This window comes from Lissotriton vulgaris, chromosome 1_1, assembly GCF_964263255.1.
Source record: "Lissotriton vulgaris chromosome 1_1, aLisVul1.2, whole genome shotgun sequence".
NCBI lineage: Eukaryota > Metazoa > Chordata > Amphibia > Caudata > Salamandridae > Lissotriton > Lissotriton vulgaris.
The window spans coordinates 1,705,892,822-1,705,910,184 of NC_141685.1; the positions used below are offsets into that span (position 1 = coordinate 1,705,892,822).

Below are 17,363 nucleotides of genomic sequence, written 5' to 3' on the forward strand. Positions count from 1 at the left end.
GCTCTGTTTTGAGCCCTGACACAGGCAGCCCGTTTTATTTTCCTGGACTGCAATGACCGCTGTTTGCTGTCACTGCAGTCTGGAAAAAGTGTCATGGCGCAAAACAAAGCCTGATAGAGACCCGTTTCGAGACAGCACCAGGCACATGGATGTGCTCTGCTCACACTGCTCACTTCTCAGTAGTAGAGAAGTTACAGCATGACATCATGCCAGGGGAGCGTTGTGGGGGAAGGGAAATCCTTTGAGAGTCATTTTCTTTCCGGATTTCCCTTCTCTTTCTGAAACTCAGGAGCAGCAACATTGTGGTAGGGTCACCAAGGATTTAATTGGAAGCTTTGTCAATATTATATACAAGTCATAGTTGCAGATTTATCTTCTGCAAATAATAACCATTGACAAAGCCAATATTCCTTACTTATTGTAGGTATGATGTTACTTGTATCAAATATCTGGATGCAATGACGGAAACAGCAAAATGCAAGTCGGGTGGCACACTATGCTAAGCACAGATTTTTTGCGTAAGTGATTTAAAGCCACGCCCCTAATTACATTGGCCGCACCCCTTTGAGAGACCCCCCAGTTTTTTCATCCCACTTTAAGCCCTGAATATAGTAACCCCGTCGATCCTGCCAACATTCGACAGGATCAACGGGGTTACTCTATTTGCGGTTCGGCATTAGCATCCTTTGAAACTTCGCTGTGAGCAAGGTGGCAATGATGATTTACCATGCTAGGACAATGCAGAGTATTAGTATGCCACTTGTCTTTCAACTGCTGGAGGAATTGTGTTGTACTCAAGAGAGGCACTAGAAAACATCAAAGGATTAAGGTAAATATATGAAAACACTACCCCACACCAAGGGGCGTGCCAGTTGTTTCAAAGGGCACAGTAGGGACAATTTGCAGGACGTCCTAAAAAAAGATACAGCCCAGTCTAACAAAGCATGCTGGACACCAACTCACTAAGACAAGTCAGAGAGTGAATGAATGACGGTGTAGAAATCGGAAAAAGATTGAGCACGATCGAAGACCTGAAACCGCTGTTCTCTATGCTGGTCTAAAACTACACCTGACACAATAGCCATAATACCAGCAAGTGCTGGCCCCAGGTACAATTATAAGATTTAGGGCAGATAAGACACAGACAATGAGAAAGAAATAAAAACTAGGCATGAGCGGATTTTGCGGATTGGCAATCCGCGAATTTGCGGATTTGCGAATTTGCGGATTGCGAAAATCCGCAAAATCCGCAAGATCCGCGAATCCGCGTGGATTTTTTTTTATGTTCGCACGGGTTTCTGCAAGTTCGCGAGGGTTTTGTACAATTTCGCAAATTGCGAAATTGTACAAAACGCGTGCGAACTTGCAGAAACCCGTGCGAACACAATGTGCTGCCCAGTAGGGTATGTGCCTCTTGTGTGAATGAAAGGTCAAAGAAAGATCAGTTCAGCAGATGAAGAGAAAGAAGCTCCTGGTCACAGGAACAGCACAGGTATTGCGCTCGTGAAAGTCAAGGATGCAAAGCCTATCCAGCATCACAGCTGATTTTCCACTGTAGATTTGGGAAGAAGGCACACCTGTCCAGCCTCGACGACGCTCACGATTGTTTTTGGGCTAATGAATGAGTCACTGAATTTGAGCATCAACTAGTTCGAGTGACCATGTGTGTGTTACTATGCAATCGCCCCGAAGGGCGCAGGGGTCCCTTGAGTGAGCGGCAGACCTGTGCCCAGCCATGCAACTATTTTACAATGGCGCCAGCAAGCTGCCAGCGCCGTTGTAAAATAGTTACAAAGTTAGCTTGCACAGGAAGCACTTAGATAAAATAAAGCAGCACCTGCTTTGTTTTATCTAGTGGTTCCTGTGCAAGCTAGCGCCATTGTAAAATAGTTGCATGAGTGGGGGTTCAACTTTTGAACCCGTTACGTTCGCGGATTTTTTTTGCGGATTTTGCGGGAAATCCGCAAAATTCGCGGATTTCCCCAAAATCCGCAAAATCCGCGAGCGTAACGGATTTCCCGCTCACACCTAATAAAAACCAGGAGTCATGGACATTGTGCCACGGAGACAAGAAAACTACGATGATGAGTTCCTGACTACAGGTTAGAAATACCTTGCCCTTTGGACAAGGAAACAATGGAGACAATCAGCCACTGACAGAAATGGACACAGGCACAGAGGCACTCCAAGAGGGACACAAGGAAACACAGACACAGGTCTGGAAATAAACAGACACTGCGGCAGAAACATATGGACCCTGGCAAAGCATGACAAAAACACTGATCTAAAATATATTGATGCCAAGATGGGTAATCATGACCCCTTACATCAGGAAAAGGCAACAAACTGTAGGGGGACACAAACTTTAAGATATTGTTCCCGGAAAAGGAAGTCTTGAATATTGACAATGTGACCTACAGTTTTATAAGACGTTTATAAGAAGACATAGACATTATGGGAAATAAACAATGCAACAGAAACAAGTAGACACTGGTACAGGGATATTGGGAGAGAATTACACAGGCACTGAACAGGATGTCATGGACACACTAGTACTGAGAAACATCACACCAGGTCAGAGAGACATATGCACTATCATAGGTAGGCATAGATGCTGACTTATGGAGAGACAGACACCAGCGCAGGGAGGCACTGACTTACAAACAGGAAGTTGAGGACTCTGGGAGGATACTGGGATAGAGAGTCGCCGACAGTGGAACAGGGAAAAGCAGGCTCTTGAACAAAAGGACACAGGCTATTGTACAGTAAAGCACACAATGGCAAAACCTTCACCCCCAGTCACAGATCTGGGTTTAATCCATCGTTATTTTGTTCACCAAGCCACTACAGTTCAGACATGACCATATGCAAATCAGTCTTGACCCTGTGCCTCATGGGAACAGTCCAGCCCAAACTGCCAAGCCATGTCTTTCCTGGACCGGAATCAAGCATCCTAGGACCGGTTTCTGGCTATCAGCCGTCTTCAGCCAGGATAGCTTGACTCCAGTGGCTTAGTGATCAAGGGACCCACGTCTGGGCATACCCTTCCCACATAGGGTCCATGGAAGGCATGGCTTGGCAGTTTGGGCTGGACTGTTCCCATGAGGCACAGGGTCAGACTGATTTGCATATGGCCATGTCTGAACTGGGGTGGCAGAGTGGGCTAAAGAACGGGGATGGATTAAACCCAGATCTGTTGACTGGGTGTGAGTGTTTGATTGGTTCAGATGCTCCGTCCATCACCACCCCCTTTTGTACCGCATTGTACAGTAAGGCATAGAAAATGTAACAAAGATACTGCCACTTAATCAGAGAGATGAGGGCATTGGGAAATAGGGAAACAGGAGTACAAAACTCAAAGAGAGAGAAACAAAAACAAGGTCAATGGAACAGAGGACTCGAGAAACTTAGAGTAGGACATGGTGATTCACAAAATCGAACAGGGACACACATATAGTGTGGCCAGAAGACACAGTCACTCAGAAGGGAAGGTGTGGGCACAGGAACAGGGAGAGAGAGACATCATGATTACAAAACAGAGATACAGACACTGGAACAAGGAGACATTGACTGGTATCAGAAGACAAAGACATGGACATTAGGACAAGACGATATGGACAAAAGCCAACAACAAAATAGAAGGGGGTTCCCGGTGGGTTAATCAGATAAAGGCAGGTAAGAAGGGGTTAGAACAACACAGAAAAAAGAAGCAAACCCTGCCGCTTTATATGGGTCCAGTAATGGGATCCCTAGTATATATACACACCGTGATTGACCAACATTCAGAGCCAAAGTAGCATCCAACAAAGACAATTATATTCAAATTATTTTATTTATTCATTTTTTAACTTTTTTCGAGTATATATAATTTCTCTCAGTGAGATGTTTTACATAAATTATTTCATACAAAGGTATATATCAAATTAGGTGTCATAATAAAAAGTGATATAGTCCCACACACACCGCACACTCTTCATCAACATTCAATTCTCAGACATATCCTTTTCACTTCCCATCATTCATACCATCTTCCATGCATTTAAAAACTTTGTAAATGCACGGAAGATGGTATGAATGATGGGAAGTGAAAAGGATATGTCAGAGACAGTTTTATAAGGGGCCAGGATTGAGAGCTCTTGAGTTGAGGCTGGACGCAGTGCGTATTTTTCACAGCACTTGTCAATGAGTTAAATTAACTTTAAATAAAAAATCAAGGATTTTCTTACTCACAGCCTCACTGTTCTGTGCTCCTGTCTGTCTGGCCAGTCCATGGGTCCAGCACAGGCTACCAGAGCCTCAACCAACTCCCCTCTACCAATCCAGAAGCTTCTCTCAGGCTGCTCAGGCAGCAAGAGAATCACCATAATTGGCTGGATTGGTCGGGCTCTACGCTCCCACAGGCAATGGGGGCATGACCTGCTCTCCACCCAGCTGTCTAAGACATCTGTGGGTGGAGATGTTTAAAGTGTGCATGCAACTTTGGCCATTGCAAGATAGATGGTAAAAGTGACGTGCACTTTAAACTGAAGTGCACACCACTCCTCCCACCACTGCCCTCAGACCCTACTGCCAGCATAAAAAATAAAATGGTAATACTTTTGTTTTATTACCATTTAATGTTATGTTTGCTGCACTCGCATTGGAGGGGTTACGCTCCTTCGCCCTAACAGAGGAACCGCTGCTGGTTGATTGTCTTGACAAACTAGGCTAGAATTCAGGGGGGCCAGACTTGCAAGCAACAATGGCCCATTCAGACTCAGTCACGTAATCCTGGAGAATTTGCATAACTTTTCAGTATTTGTCTTCTTCATACCTATAAGTTCCTTACCCGTGCTAGAGGAGATGGGGTTAGCATCCAGATTGGAAACTATTTTGATGATCTTGTCCTTGAAAAATTTAGAGAGGTTGTGTCACAAGTTGGCAGAAACTGCAATTGGCTGCGAGAGGGACCCCAGATGGAAAAAATGCCTGACTGTGTTGAAGATACCACGTAGATTGTTTGCAGCTGAAAGTATACGATCTGATAAAATAGCTAGACTGAGCCTTTCGTATTGGCACCCTGCACTTCTCCTTATGCTCTAAGGAGTAGTGTCTGCTCCTGAGCCTTTCTAGTTTATTGTACTGTTTCCCTGTCTCCCCGCTCAGGAGTAACCCAGGGAGCAGAAGGGAGGCGTCTATGATTACTAAGGGTGTTATTTGTGGGCCAGCCTGTCTGCCATCTCCAATAACCAAGGACTCATGGCTAGGGCATCTGAATATACTTCTCCACTAGTAGACGTAGCTAGTTCAGATTCCATCTCTGTTACCGTGGCCTTCACTCATCTGTGATAATGACTAATACTGATCTGTGCATTCCTTCCCATAGGGGTGGCATCTCTGCCCCAAGTGAAGTGAACTAAAAAATGGTCTTACCAAGAAATAGGCGGAACTTTCCAGACTTCCACAACTGTATCGTTAAAAATGAGTTCTGAATAAAACTGGCCAGTTGGGTCGGGAATATGACATATTGATTCAAGTTAAGAGAGTTTAAAGCAGCCGCGGCTGGTAAGAGCGGTAGGGCGGTGGGGCAGGCTGAGGGGGGATTTCGAGAGATGAACACAAGGGAAAATGAATTAAATAAATAACTAATTTTCCCTCGTGGTCATCCGGACCCCCCTCCCCAGCCGGCCCTTAACGCACTTATCTGCAGCGGCCGCGGCTGGCTTAAGGTAGCCTGACTATTCGTAATAGTGTCAGTGTGCATATTAAAATCACCAAGAAGGGTAAATACTTGTACATTTTGAGGTGTGCAGCTACTTTTCATACGTGCGTTTACCTGTAAGACTGACACGTTAACTGGGCATTGTTCTTTGGTTGAGCACTTCTCTAGGGAGTGCAAAGCGTTTTGTGTAATGTGGTCCGTTCAGGGAATAAAAACATTTCAAATTGAATAACTAGGCATTGTTCTATCCCCTAAGCGTTCTTCCTTAATTCAAAACAAATAATGTTGTCTTAAATGTGTTGCAGGTGGTGAGTGGGTTCTGAAAGCACACACTGATCATTTTATCTGGTAATTATCCATGATTTAAAGTGCACGTTACATTAAGAGGAAAGACAGGCTCATACCTGATGTCTTAGAAACAATAGTTCTTTCTTTGTCCTGTTTTTTGTAGGCAGAACCTAGACGAGGAAGAGAAGAGAAGGTTCACAGGGCGGAAATTGCATAGTTAAGAAAAATAATAAAAGAGTTGATGCCTTTGTGCAGATAAGAGCTTTTGGCAAATTATCCACACAGAGACAAATTCATATTTTTAACTGGTCTTTCTGTCCATTGTGCCTAAAATGAAAAAGCAAAGACTTTACACTAAATACACAGGAAGCACAAACAGCAGGCAGTTAAAGGTTAATTGCTCAATAGCATTTGGTCCTATTTCGACAGTGAGGGGGTGTCCCACGTGTATTTTAGAGGAGGGAGTGCAGGAATGGGTGGCTGGGGTGCTCTTAAGTTGTGTCACCAGGAAGCAAGAGTGGAAGAGTGGAGGGATCTTTCCTTGTACCATGCCTCTGGGGCTGAATGTATGGAAGCTGGTCATCGGCTTTGCCCCTGCTGGTAAAGGGGTTGAGTGAGTTTCACTGAGCTGTGCTCCTGGAGGCGGGCATGAGGCTGGAGGGTGTTAATCAAGTGCAACCCCTAGAGCGCGGCTTGGCGGGTCTCAGATATCAGGTGCCTCAGGCAGGAACTACTATGATAAGGGATTTCTCTCAGTACTATGGGAGCTGACTCCCCTTGAATATATCCCCCAGGAAGAGGGAGAAAGGAACTGGCTGGGAGTGGGAGTGTATTCCATTCAGATTTCTTTTCCAATGGTTCTATTTAGCTGTTACATAACAACATATGGTAAGGCAAAGACAAGGCATAGTAATTCCACATGACCGCACTGATAGGTGACAGAGTAACAACACTTCTCAGTTTGCAGACTTTTCATTTTCCAGGAAACAACTTTAAGCCTTCATTGAAATAAACCATTAAGTAAGCTCTTGAACTCACAAGAGAAAAGACTCTGTACCCATTCTGAACGTGGCAAAGATTTGAGTAAAAATTAGGGTTGTGCAATATTTTCGAAATTTGTTTTCGAATAATTATCTAAAACTTTAGCAAAATTATGGAAAATTACACATAATTACAGGAAATTCAAATCTGGCATTTTTACTCCATATTTTAGAGCAAAATTGCATTTCACGCTAAATAAAGTACATAAAACAAACAAACTCAAACGGCAGCCGCTTGTGTTCTGTTTTTCCTGTGCATTAAAGGTCATTTTGTTCAATGAATGGCACATTTGTGCTAAATTTTTACCCAGACGTTCCATGATCATGTTAAGTGGCATAATATTGTCATTTCGGGAGTTTAGCGTAACAAGCATATTACAAAATAACAGAAATTACACAGGCATTATTTCAATTTCGTCCAGCCTTAGTTAAACAAAACCTCTATAATGAAACACTCTACATGTCTCATGGGAGGGCAATGATGACAATGTAAACAGAGAAACAGATACTGTCCCAGTTATCATTGGTACAACGAGATTCACATAGCACAGAAAGCAAGACAACTTTGAAACGTTGATAATACAGTTTACCGCATACGAACGCCAGAGAGGAGCTACTTTTGGTGCAATGTAAGTGTTTCATAGAGAGCTGGAGCAGATTTAAAAAGTTAGTGCTGAACATTGTCCATATGGTGTGGCTCTGGTATGAGGTTCATCCTTGCCAGGGCATGTACACAAAACAATATCCAACTTGGAGCTTTTAACACCATGGACACATGTAATGTCTGTGACTCGGCTCTCTCTTCGAGCTGGGGACTTATTGTGTAAGCTCTTACCAAACCTTAGCACAGCCGGTTTAGAATGATACACATGGCAAGCTACAGCCATTTGGTTGGTTATTTGGTATCTCTCTGTGAAACATAAAAGAATTGATGACAAACTCCCGACTCGTTGTTCTTTCTGCATGCTGATAGTCCTACAAACCAGACGTTTCAATTCAAATGGCATAGAAAGATTGAAAATGATAGATTTTCTGCTCGGTGGGTGGTAGCTCACCTTAGGATAGGAATGAGGTTCACTCCTTTAATTTCAAAAAAGCAAAATAAATAAAAAATCTCAACACACTACCTCTAAGACTGAGTGTAAATGTTCTGCATGGGTTTTGCTCTGCCAAATATAGAAATTTCAATGACAAATATTTTCAAGTCTTCCCTGGGCGTCTCACCTCAGCCTCTAGTTAGGCAAATCTCTCTGGCCGGTGCTCACATACATATTCAGTCATTACATCTAATTCTATTTTAAAACCATCTGTTGTGCTTCATGAACTCCAATGAAGCTCCATTCATTCCCTATATAGCCATATATGCTTGGTGGCAGTTACCAGATGTGGACATCACACACCGTCTTCTGTTCCTCCTTCTGCTTAATAGATCTTCAAAAACATCTTCTTGGAGACCACTGTAGAGTGTTGCCTTCCTTTACTTCACTGTGCACATTCAGAGATACCACAGGCCTATGTACCCATATCAGTACACACCATAGGCCCTCTGAAGCAGAGAGCTACCACTGTTCTCTGTGGCCTCATGCACCTGCCTACACGTGATGTTGCTTTGTCTTACTGGCAGTAACTAAGGGACTACACGCCGCCTGTTTCTCAGGGGTAGCATAGCTTTGCTTCTCTGCAGGCCTGTTGCATGGAGCGGGGGAGGCATGAGCAGTTGCTTGGTTGATGCTGTCAGTTTGCTGTACTTTCTCTCTGCCAATCCCTTCTTTCGCTTTCATCCTGTGGGGCTAAAATTAGAGGCTTGACGAATCTGTTGGCGAATATGAACACTATGAAGAAACCTCCAGTGCAGAAGGCTACACACCTCCAATGTTTGTCATAGATTGTTCCTAGGAGACATGACTTCAGAACTGGACTACACACTCTTCCTCTCCCTTCATTGAGTTTGTCAAGAATCACAGTCCTGTCTGTCTTTAAAATACTCAGGGGCATATTATCAAAAAAGGGCCTTACATTATCGCCGTTTTTATCGGCAGGAAACTGCCGATAAAGCGACAATAATGGGCTTGATAATATGCTCTATGAATTCCAATCGAAGCCCATGTTACATGTCTTCACATCTAACATGGGCTTCGATTGGAATTCATGGAGCATATTATCAAGGCCATTATCGCTGCTTTATCGGCAATTTCCTGCCTATAAAAGCGGCGATAATGTAAGGCCCTTTCTTGATAATATGCCCCTGAGTGTGCATGTTTGTGTGTCTTTTACTGTGTCTGGGATAACTAATCTGAGGTTATATAACACTGTAAACTACTCCAAATGTTGGCCTACTGACCCAGGGAGCAAAGACATCAATTAGGAATAGCTATGGCTAACAGCTGCTTTCCCTGCCTTGCCTTTTGCTCCTGTCTGAGGTTCATTACAGCATCCACAGGAAGAGAAGCTAAACATGGTTTACTCTCTGGTTTGCACTCTCTGAAGTATTCCTAGCTCGTCATCAGCAAATAAGAGACTGTTGAGGGGCTAAGGACAGGGAAGTGGCCAACACCGTGATGTCAATCTGCGTCAAAGATATATGATGTCACTTCTGCCTTCCTTGGCTTTGTGACGAGCTCATTTGCCAAACCAGGTTTTGTTTTCACCTCTTGCAGCGGGTCCGTCAGGGCTTTCAGTCTCTTCGTACAACGAGGCCTACTTCAAGATGCAATTAATAAAGAACGCCACCATGAGCAGTTAAAAACCTTCATCACATTCATATATTTTTGGCTGCTAGTATTGGAGACCTCATAGGTCTTGAAAGTACCAACCAAAAATAGAAGCCTACAAAAGGCATCGTCTCCGGCCAGAATTTTTTTGTTTTTATATTAGTATTATTATTATTTATTATTTTCCCAGTTTTGGTCTAACACAGCATTCCCACTACATTCTGTGAGTTCATGGCACGTTACTGGATAGCTAGCTCTCGATCACCACCTTCATCTTTAGCCAGATTCTTACATGATGACATATAAACGCAGCTCCCCGGAAAGAAAAAGTCAAAGAACAAAGGAGCAAAAGTCCTAAAGGAGTCTTGACTGGTACACTCCCCGTGCGTGTGAATGCTTTCCTCTGCAGGCTGGGAAAGTTTCCATGGCTCTGACTCCCAGCCCTCCACCCCCAGCTGCTGCTGCAAACAGACCTCCCACTCACCTCTCCTCTGCATACAATCCAATAAAGAGTTATTCCGCCGTTTACAATGTATCTGTGTTGGAATTGTGACATCATTGCTGTGATGTGTAACTAGGAGAAGGGCTCACAATGATTTGCCAAAGTCTAAAACAAGATGCCGTTGTTCTCCCTCTCTGTTTCCTTCTTGGACCAGGCGACTAATGCATTGGGTGATGGATGAAAAAGGAGACTCCACGTAAGAAAGTATATACTGACTCTGTCACCTCTTTATTCAGAATCTAGTCACAAAATGTAAAACTGTCATGAAAGCACACCAGAAAACGCCCCCCTATACTCTAAACAGAGCAATGTCTGTGCTTCTGAGATTACATATGCAGCTAAGCACTAGGCTCGCACTAATTAACTACATTTGCCAAGCAGCGAAATCTTGGTCACTTCCATGAAAAAAGCCATCCGGGCTCTTGATACAGTAATAAATCACACCAATCAGCCTGAGACCAAGCTGCAAGGGAGGCTGCTGTACTGTTCCACCTCGCTGTACATTGCTGGGTGGTCTTGAAAGTATCACCCAAGTATGGTAAGTATGGGTGTTGGTTCACTCCTGAGCTCAGCCCCATCATGAATAAAAGCATGTGGGTGACAAAAGGAGTTAGTCATAAGCCAGCACTAAACTAAGTAATGCCTCTGTGTCATCATTACCCATAACAGCAGCAGGTCCATCACGACCAACAAGGGCCAACATCACACAGGCGATGCAGCGGGTATTCAACCATGTGCTCTGCTACCACCAGTCTCTGCCCATTTACTCTGAAGCTGACTGCCTGCCGATCTGTGGGAGCACGGTCTGGCGGCGAGTGCAGTTCCCTACCTCGGCCTGCTTCTGGCCAGCTTCCCGCCTTCTGCGCATTGTATCCATCGGCTGTGCTGTATTTGGCCTTCCTACTCTGCGTGGCATGCAGCGGACCAACACTGAGCTAGGTGGGTGCTCCCTGTTTCTCTTCTACACCTGTTTGCAGCACTACGGCCATGTGTCACCCGGCCTTCAGAGCCGCTGTGTTGGCATGTCTTCTCATCTTCCTCCAGCTGGAGGGTGGAGACTTGAGCCCCGCCCATCCGTGCTCACCGTGAAGTGAGGCCCTTGCCAGAGCTAATTACAGAAGCACATGGGGGCTGAGGAACGTGTTTAGGCCCCATCCATCGGCGATCTCCATGCTGCAGGGGTTAGAGCGCCAGCCCAGGGTCAGTGTGGCTACAGGAGTAGAAGAGAACATGGAGAGGTAGCCAGGAACAAGCCTAGCACTGCCCACTAGGAAGTCACAGAGTCACTGGAAGGCCTGGTTCAACACACCCTGATTAGCGGCGATCCTCAGACAGGTGGCTGTGCCAGTAAACATCAAGTGGCAACAGTGCTTGTGCCGTGAAAAGTCCCAGGAAATCCCTTGAGGCGTCCTTACAAGCTAGTGGCCTCACTGCACAATGGCCTCAATTCCGGCCACAGAACTGCTTATTGTAGATGAAACGTCATCTGCTCTGGCTCCCAAATGGAAGGACTGGGTAGAGCGCCTCCAAATTTATTTTTGGAACGCCTGCAGTAGAAAGGCACTGAGACCTCCCCTTGCAACTAGGAGGGGAGGATATTCACAAAATATACAAGACTTTGGTTGAGGTGTCACTCAAATCATATCCAAGGTTACTCAGGCCTCTTAATGCTCATTTTGAGCCGATAGCGAATAGGGATTATACACTTTTAATATTCCATCAAGCCCACCAAGAGCTGGAAGCATCAATAGACAACTTTCACTGTCGGCTTAAAGAACTGGAAAAAACCTGTAGCTTTCATGACGAACAGGAAGAGATAAGAGGTCAAAAAACGCAAGGCTGCTCATAAGCAAAACTAAGAGAGACTGTTCTCCAGGAGTCGGGGAAATTGCTCCAGGGCATTTTGACCCTCGGACGGCCAAAGGCACTATTTACAGGCAGAGCATCCCATATGGAAGCCGCCCTCCACCAACCAATTAATACAGAGCCAGTCAATGGCGTCCAAACATGCCGCAGCCTGGCAACTCAGAAACGGCCTTGGGAAAAGTGCAAAGGATGAGGATATTGCAGTGGGCTACCCAGAAGTTAGCTGAATGCCTCGCTGGAGGAAAAAAATGTTTCGCCTATAGAAAAGACAACCATTTTGCTAAGATCTGCCAATTGTCAAAGAAGAGGTCCCAGAAGGAAACCGTCCAGGCCATCACAAGCAGTCCCGCCACACCAGAGAACATAGATGACGACATGGAAAAGTGCACTGTCCACACCATCTTTGTGGTTGGAGCAGCTCAATCGACTCGCAGCCCGCTCCCACAAAGCCAACATTAAATAGGGTCTCACAAGGTCACAGCAACCATTGATACAGGGGCATCCATTGAACTAATGTCAGCAAACACATACCACTCCCTAGCCAGACCCCGGGAACTGGAAAAGGCGAGAGTCATACTGACAAGTACGTCCCAAACCCCTGTGTGGATGTCACAATTCGCCGTTGTCCCACATGTAGGCAAGTATTGACCCCATCATCTATGTGGCAGATGGGGGGCACAGCCTGCTGGTTAGTGGGCAGATGGCAGAGGCACTGGAACTGATTTCGTTCACCCTCAGAGTACAAGAGGAAGAACTGTCCACTATCCTTGAAGGATTTGTGGAACGATTCGAGGGCAGCAGCTGTCTCAGGGGAAAGAGGTGAAACTGCAGATTGACTGGTCCATTCAGCTGGCAGCCCTATGACACCGGCAGATCGTGTTTCATCTCTGGCCAAAGGTTGAAAAAGAGGTGGAGAAGCTGGAACGTACAGGCATCATCTAGAAAGGGACGGGCCCCAGCCCCCGTGGGTCTCACCAATTGTAATTGCAAAAAAGCAGAGACAGCCCGGGGAGGTCAGCATCTATGTAGACATGTGACTTCCTAACATCGCCATCAATGAGAACACCATGCAACTCCTACAGTAGACAACATCCTGGGAGAGCTCAGTGGAGCAAAGTGGTTCTCAAAAGGCGACCTTCGCTCAGGTTACCATCAGTTACCATTGCACCCTAAGTCAATGTATATCATCACCTTCTCAACTCATGTCAGACTGTGTTGGTGTTGCCGCCTTAACTTTGGCATATCCAGTGCTGTTGAAGTCTGCTAGAACACCATCCTGGAAATGCTCAGTGGTTTACCAGGAGTCGTCAGTGTCACTGGTGACATTTTAATACATGCTAAGATGGTGACAGAACATGACAAACACCTCCGCAGAGTCCTCCAGAGACACAAGGACTCTGGGCTAACTCTCCATCAAGAGAAAGGTGAATTTCTGAAATGATTAATAAGTTTCTTTGGGTATACCTTCTCAGAGGACAGGGTAGCGCCAGACCCAGAAAAGGTACTAGATGTACAGGAAGCCCCACCACTCACTGTCCCAGAAGTGCAGAGCTTTCTTGGTATGGTACATTATTGCGGGAGGTTAATCACAGACCTCACGGGCCGCACCCAACCCCTTCACAAACTCACCAAGACAAACTCTGCCTGGGGTGTAGAGCAGGAAAGCGCATTTCATAAAACTAAAGAAAATCTGTCCGCGAACACCACTCTGTCCTACTTTGATTCGCAGAAACCAACAAACATCACAGTGGATGCCAGCCCAAAAGGGCTCAGGACTGTTCTCACATCAACAACAGCAACATGGAGGTGGACTCCCGTCAAATAGGCCAGCCAGTCCCTTACTGAGACAGAACAGCGCTACTCCCAAATCGAGAGGGAAGTCATTGCCATACATGGGGCATGCAGGCATTTTCACTTTTATGTGTATGGACATCCCTTCATAGTTTCAACGGACCATAAACCCCTGGTGCCCCTATTCCAAGGATCTGATTCCAAGCCACCACCTTGTACTGAGAAATGGATGCTTCAGTTACAGGAATATGACTGCCGGTTCGAATAACGGCCTGGTGCCGCCAATTCAGCAGACTTCCTCTTTAGAAAACCTCATGCAGCAACCCCAAGGAAGCCCGGGAGGCAGAGGAGACAGAAGAGTATGTCTGATACATCGTGGAGCGGTCCCTGCCACTTCCCTTAACACTTGACACCCTCCAGCAGGCAACCCAGGAAGATGAGTGCCTCCAACCAGAACTAACTGCAATCTGGTCAGGAGAATAGAAAGCCCTGAAAATGCAACTGTCACAGAGGACCCTTGACGCCAAGAGGGTCAAAGAATCTCTATCTAAACATTCTCCAACAGCTTTCAACAGATGCAAGTGGGTGCCTGCTCAGAGGACTGCGCCTATCCAAGTAGCCTCACCAATTGAGCCAAGCAACCAGCCCACCATGGCAACCAGGGGTTAGTCAAGTCCAAAAATAGACTCTGCACCAAAGTATGGTTCCTTAGCATGGACGAGATGGTGGAAACAATTGTAAGGTCCTGCCCATGATGCCAAGTATCTGGGTCCACAGAGGCCCTTGCCCGGTGCTCACAGAAGCAAGTCCTCAGCAGCAATGGGAGTGCACCAGCCTGGATTTTGTCCACCTAACGGATGGAAGATATGCACTAGTCATGATTGACGATTTCACCAAATACCCGGAGTTAGAGCCGGTTGGGTGTCAAACATCTTCCGTCACTACAAATATAAAAAAAATAATTGCCACGCAGGGCCTCAGGAGGGAGGTGCAGACAGACAATGGCCCTCCTTTCCAGGCCAGGAATTCTCTGAATACCTATGATCCTGGGGCATCAAGCATTGGCATGTATCACCATGCTGGCCACAAGCTAATGGAGAGGTGGAGGTGTTCATGCGCACCTTGAATAAGGTGATCCCCATTGCTCATGCTGACCAACAACCAATGGAGAGAGCAATTTATGGATTCTTATGTGAATATAGACTAACACTACACTCAACCACCAGCCAATCTCCAGGGCATGCTAGCATGAGGCATGTTCTCAGTGATATCATTACTGTTCACCCAGAATGAATCCCAGACCCCATTGTCGAAGAAATAGTTCTCAGCGGAAAAGTAGCGTCCAATCAGCGAGCGTTGAGCTTAGATTTCTGACATCCAACTGCAAATTCCAGTTACCTTTTGAGGGTCAACCATGGTATGTAGTGCAGCTCCATGGTACTATGATAACTGTCTGAACAGGGGATGAAGAGCTCACTGACAATATCTCTTTCTTCAAAAAGGTCATCTGGACACCCTGTGAAACTACTGACCTATCATCAGATACTGATCCTTTGCCGGAGACTGTAGATGGGGTGCCCTCCGTGCCCGTAGCCCCGATCCTAAGAGAGGTTTCTTAGGTTCTAAGGAGACTCAGTTAGACCCCACCCTAGCAGAAAGAGCTCCAAACAGTGTAGAGACATCAGCACCCTCCACTAGAGGTATAATTTGCAAACCAACCCAGCGCCATCTACCTGCCTGAAGAACATACTAATCTGAGGACCCGATGACACCAGAAGCTGGACATCAGACAATGGACTGTGACCCGAGGCGTGGTAACATAATGTATTGTCAATGTGTGATGCCATGTAAAAAAAAAAGGTTATTGGTATGTTTCATTAAAGTTAGGGAGGAATGTACAGTTTCACCTCGCTGTACATCGTGGGGTGGTCTTGAAAGTGTCACCCACTCACTTGTGGGTGTTGGTTCAGTCTGGCCTCAGCATGCAGCATGAATGAAAGTGCGCGACAAAAGGAGTTAGTCAGGTGCCAGCCCTAAACTAAGTAATGTCTCTATGTTGTCATTATCCATAAGAGTGGCATGCCCATCATGACCAACAAGGGCCAATATCACTGCTGCCAAGTGGCAGTAGTTCACCCACACCCCTTGCCTGCAGTCAAAATGTTTTCCTGCAGCTACTAAGAGCCACTAAAGATGCCCCTTTTCTTCACACTCTCAACATTTAAGAAAACATTTCTGAAGGTGCAAGTTTTGACCCCCTAGTTCTATCTTCACAACACCAACCTCAGTACAGCAATCTACTGCGTAGCTTTTTATGCCTCATATTCACCAGTGGCAATAAAATCATCATCATCTTTGCTTCTCATATCACATATTTTAAACTGTTAGTGGCCAACTGCTAGGTCACTATTTTACATTAGATGGCACTTTGTTATGCTGAGGTCTTCTCAAACTACAATCAAACAATCCTGTACACACTGAGCTCCCTACAAACCGAGGTCCCATGTGCCTGGGATGAAAATTGTAGGCTGTAATGAACTAGGAAGTATCAACTATATTCCTATGGCTTGTTCTTTTTCTTCTGAAAAGCAACTACAAAGTTTTCTATGACGAGTGTTGATTACATTCCTTGGGAAATGTTCTATAGATATCCTAATTACACCACTGTTTTTTGTTAAAGCCTAAGGTTTTAGGGCCAGATGTATCATTCCTTCACACAATGCGGCAACACCATTTACTGTGTGCAGAGTGAAAGAGAGAGAGCAGAAATATGCACATCTCTCAAGATACGGCGCATTCCTGCTCTCAGCCTATGCTGGTGCACAATGTGCTGCCTAGTGTCAATGCAGGCATCCTTGCGCCATGGTGCAAGGGCACCTGTGTTGCAGGCAGGATTGTTTTTGTCCAGAAAGGGATACTTTTCTGCACAAACACAATCCTCTGAGGGTTTTTCCTCATTTTAAGTGCTCTGCTGAAAGCAGCACACTTAGAAAGAGGAAACAGCCAGAAGAAATAAAGATATTTCTTCCCGTTGCACCTCCCCTGGGTAAGCGTTGCATTGTGACACACTTCCAGGTTTACCAGTATTGGCAAATCTGGAAATATGCCAAAATCAATCAGTGGGTGCATGGGAGCACCCATGCTCCACCCATGGATTGCCTTCCGAGGGCAGAGTAATGCAAGGTGGTGGCTTGCACTCCTTTGTTACTCCAGATTTACCAAGCAACGCAGGGCCACGCAATGTTGCCTTGCGTTGCTTGGAAAATCTAACTTAGGTATTGTGTTGCCCTTGCAACACCATGATTGACGCAAGTACAGCGCAATACTGTGATAAATCTGCCTCTCTGTGAGTACAAATGAATGTCAAGTACGAGAAGAAGGTACATTTTACAATGTGGTCACTCTCTTCTTTGGTAACTGCTGCCTTGTTGTTTGGAAAAATCGGTTGATGAGGTTTGCCACAC

At 45.5% G+C, this 17,363-nt stretch overlaps 1 protein-coding gene across 1 annotated transcript in view; it reads right to left on the reverse strand.

Annotated features, from left to right (window-relative positions):
• The window catches only part of ITIH5 (inter-alpha-trypsin inhibitor heavy chain 5), a 264,445-nt gene that overhangs the window by 25,392 nt on the left and 221,690 nt on the right, over positions 1–17,363 (reverse strand). Inside the window, exon 11 of the mRNA XM_086918959.1 lies at positions 6,106–6,159. Coding sequence (XP_086775085.1) covers positions 6,106–6,159 — 54 coding nt within the window. The remainder of the gene's footprint in view (positions 1–6,105; positions 6,160–17,363) is intronic.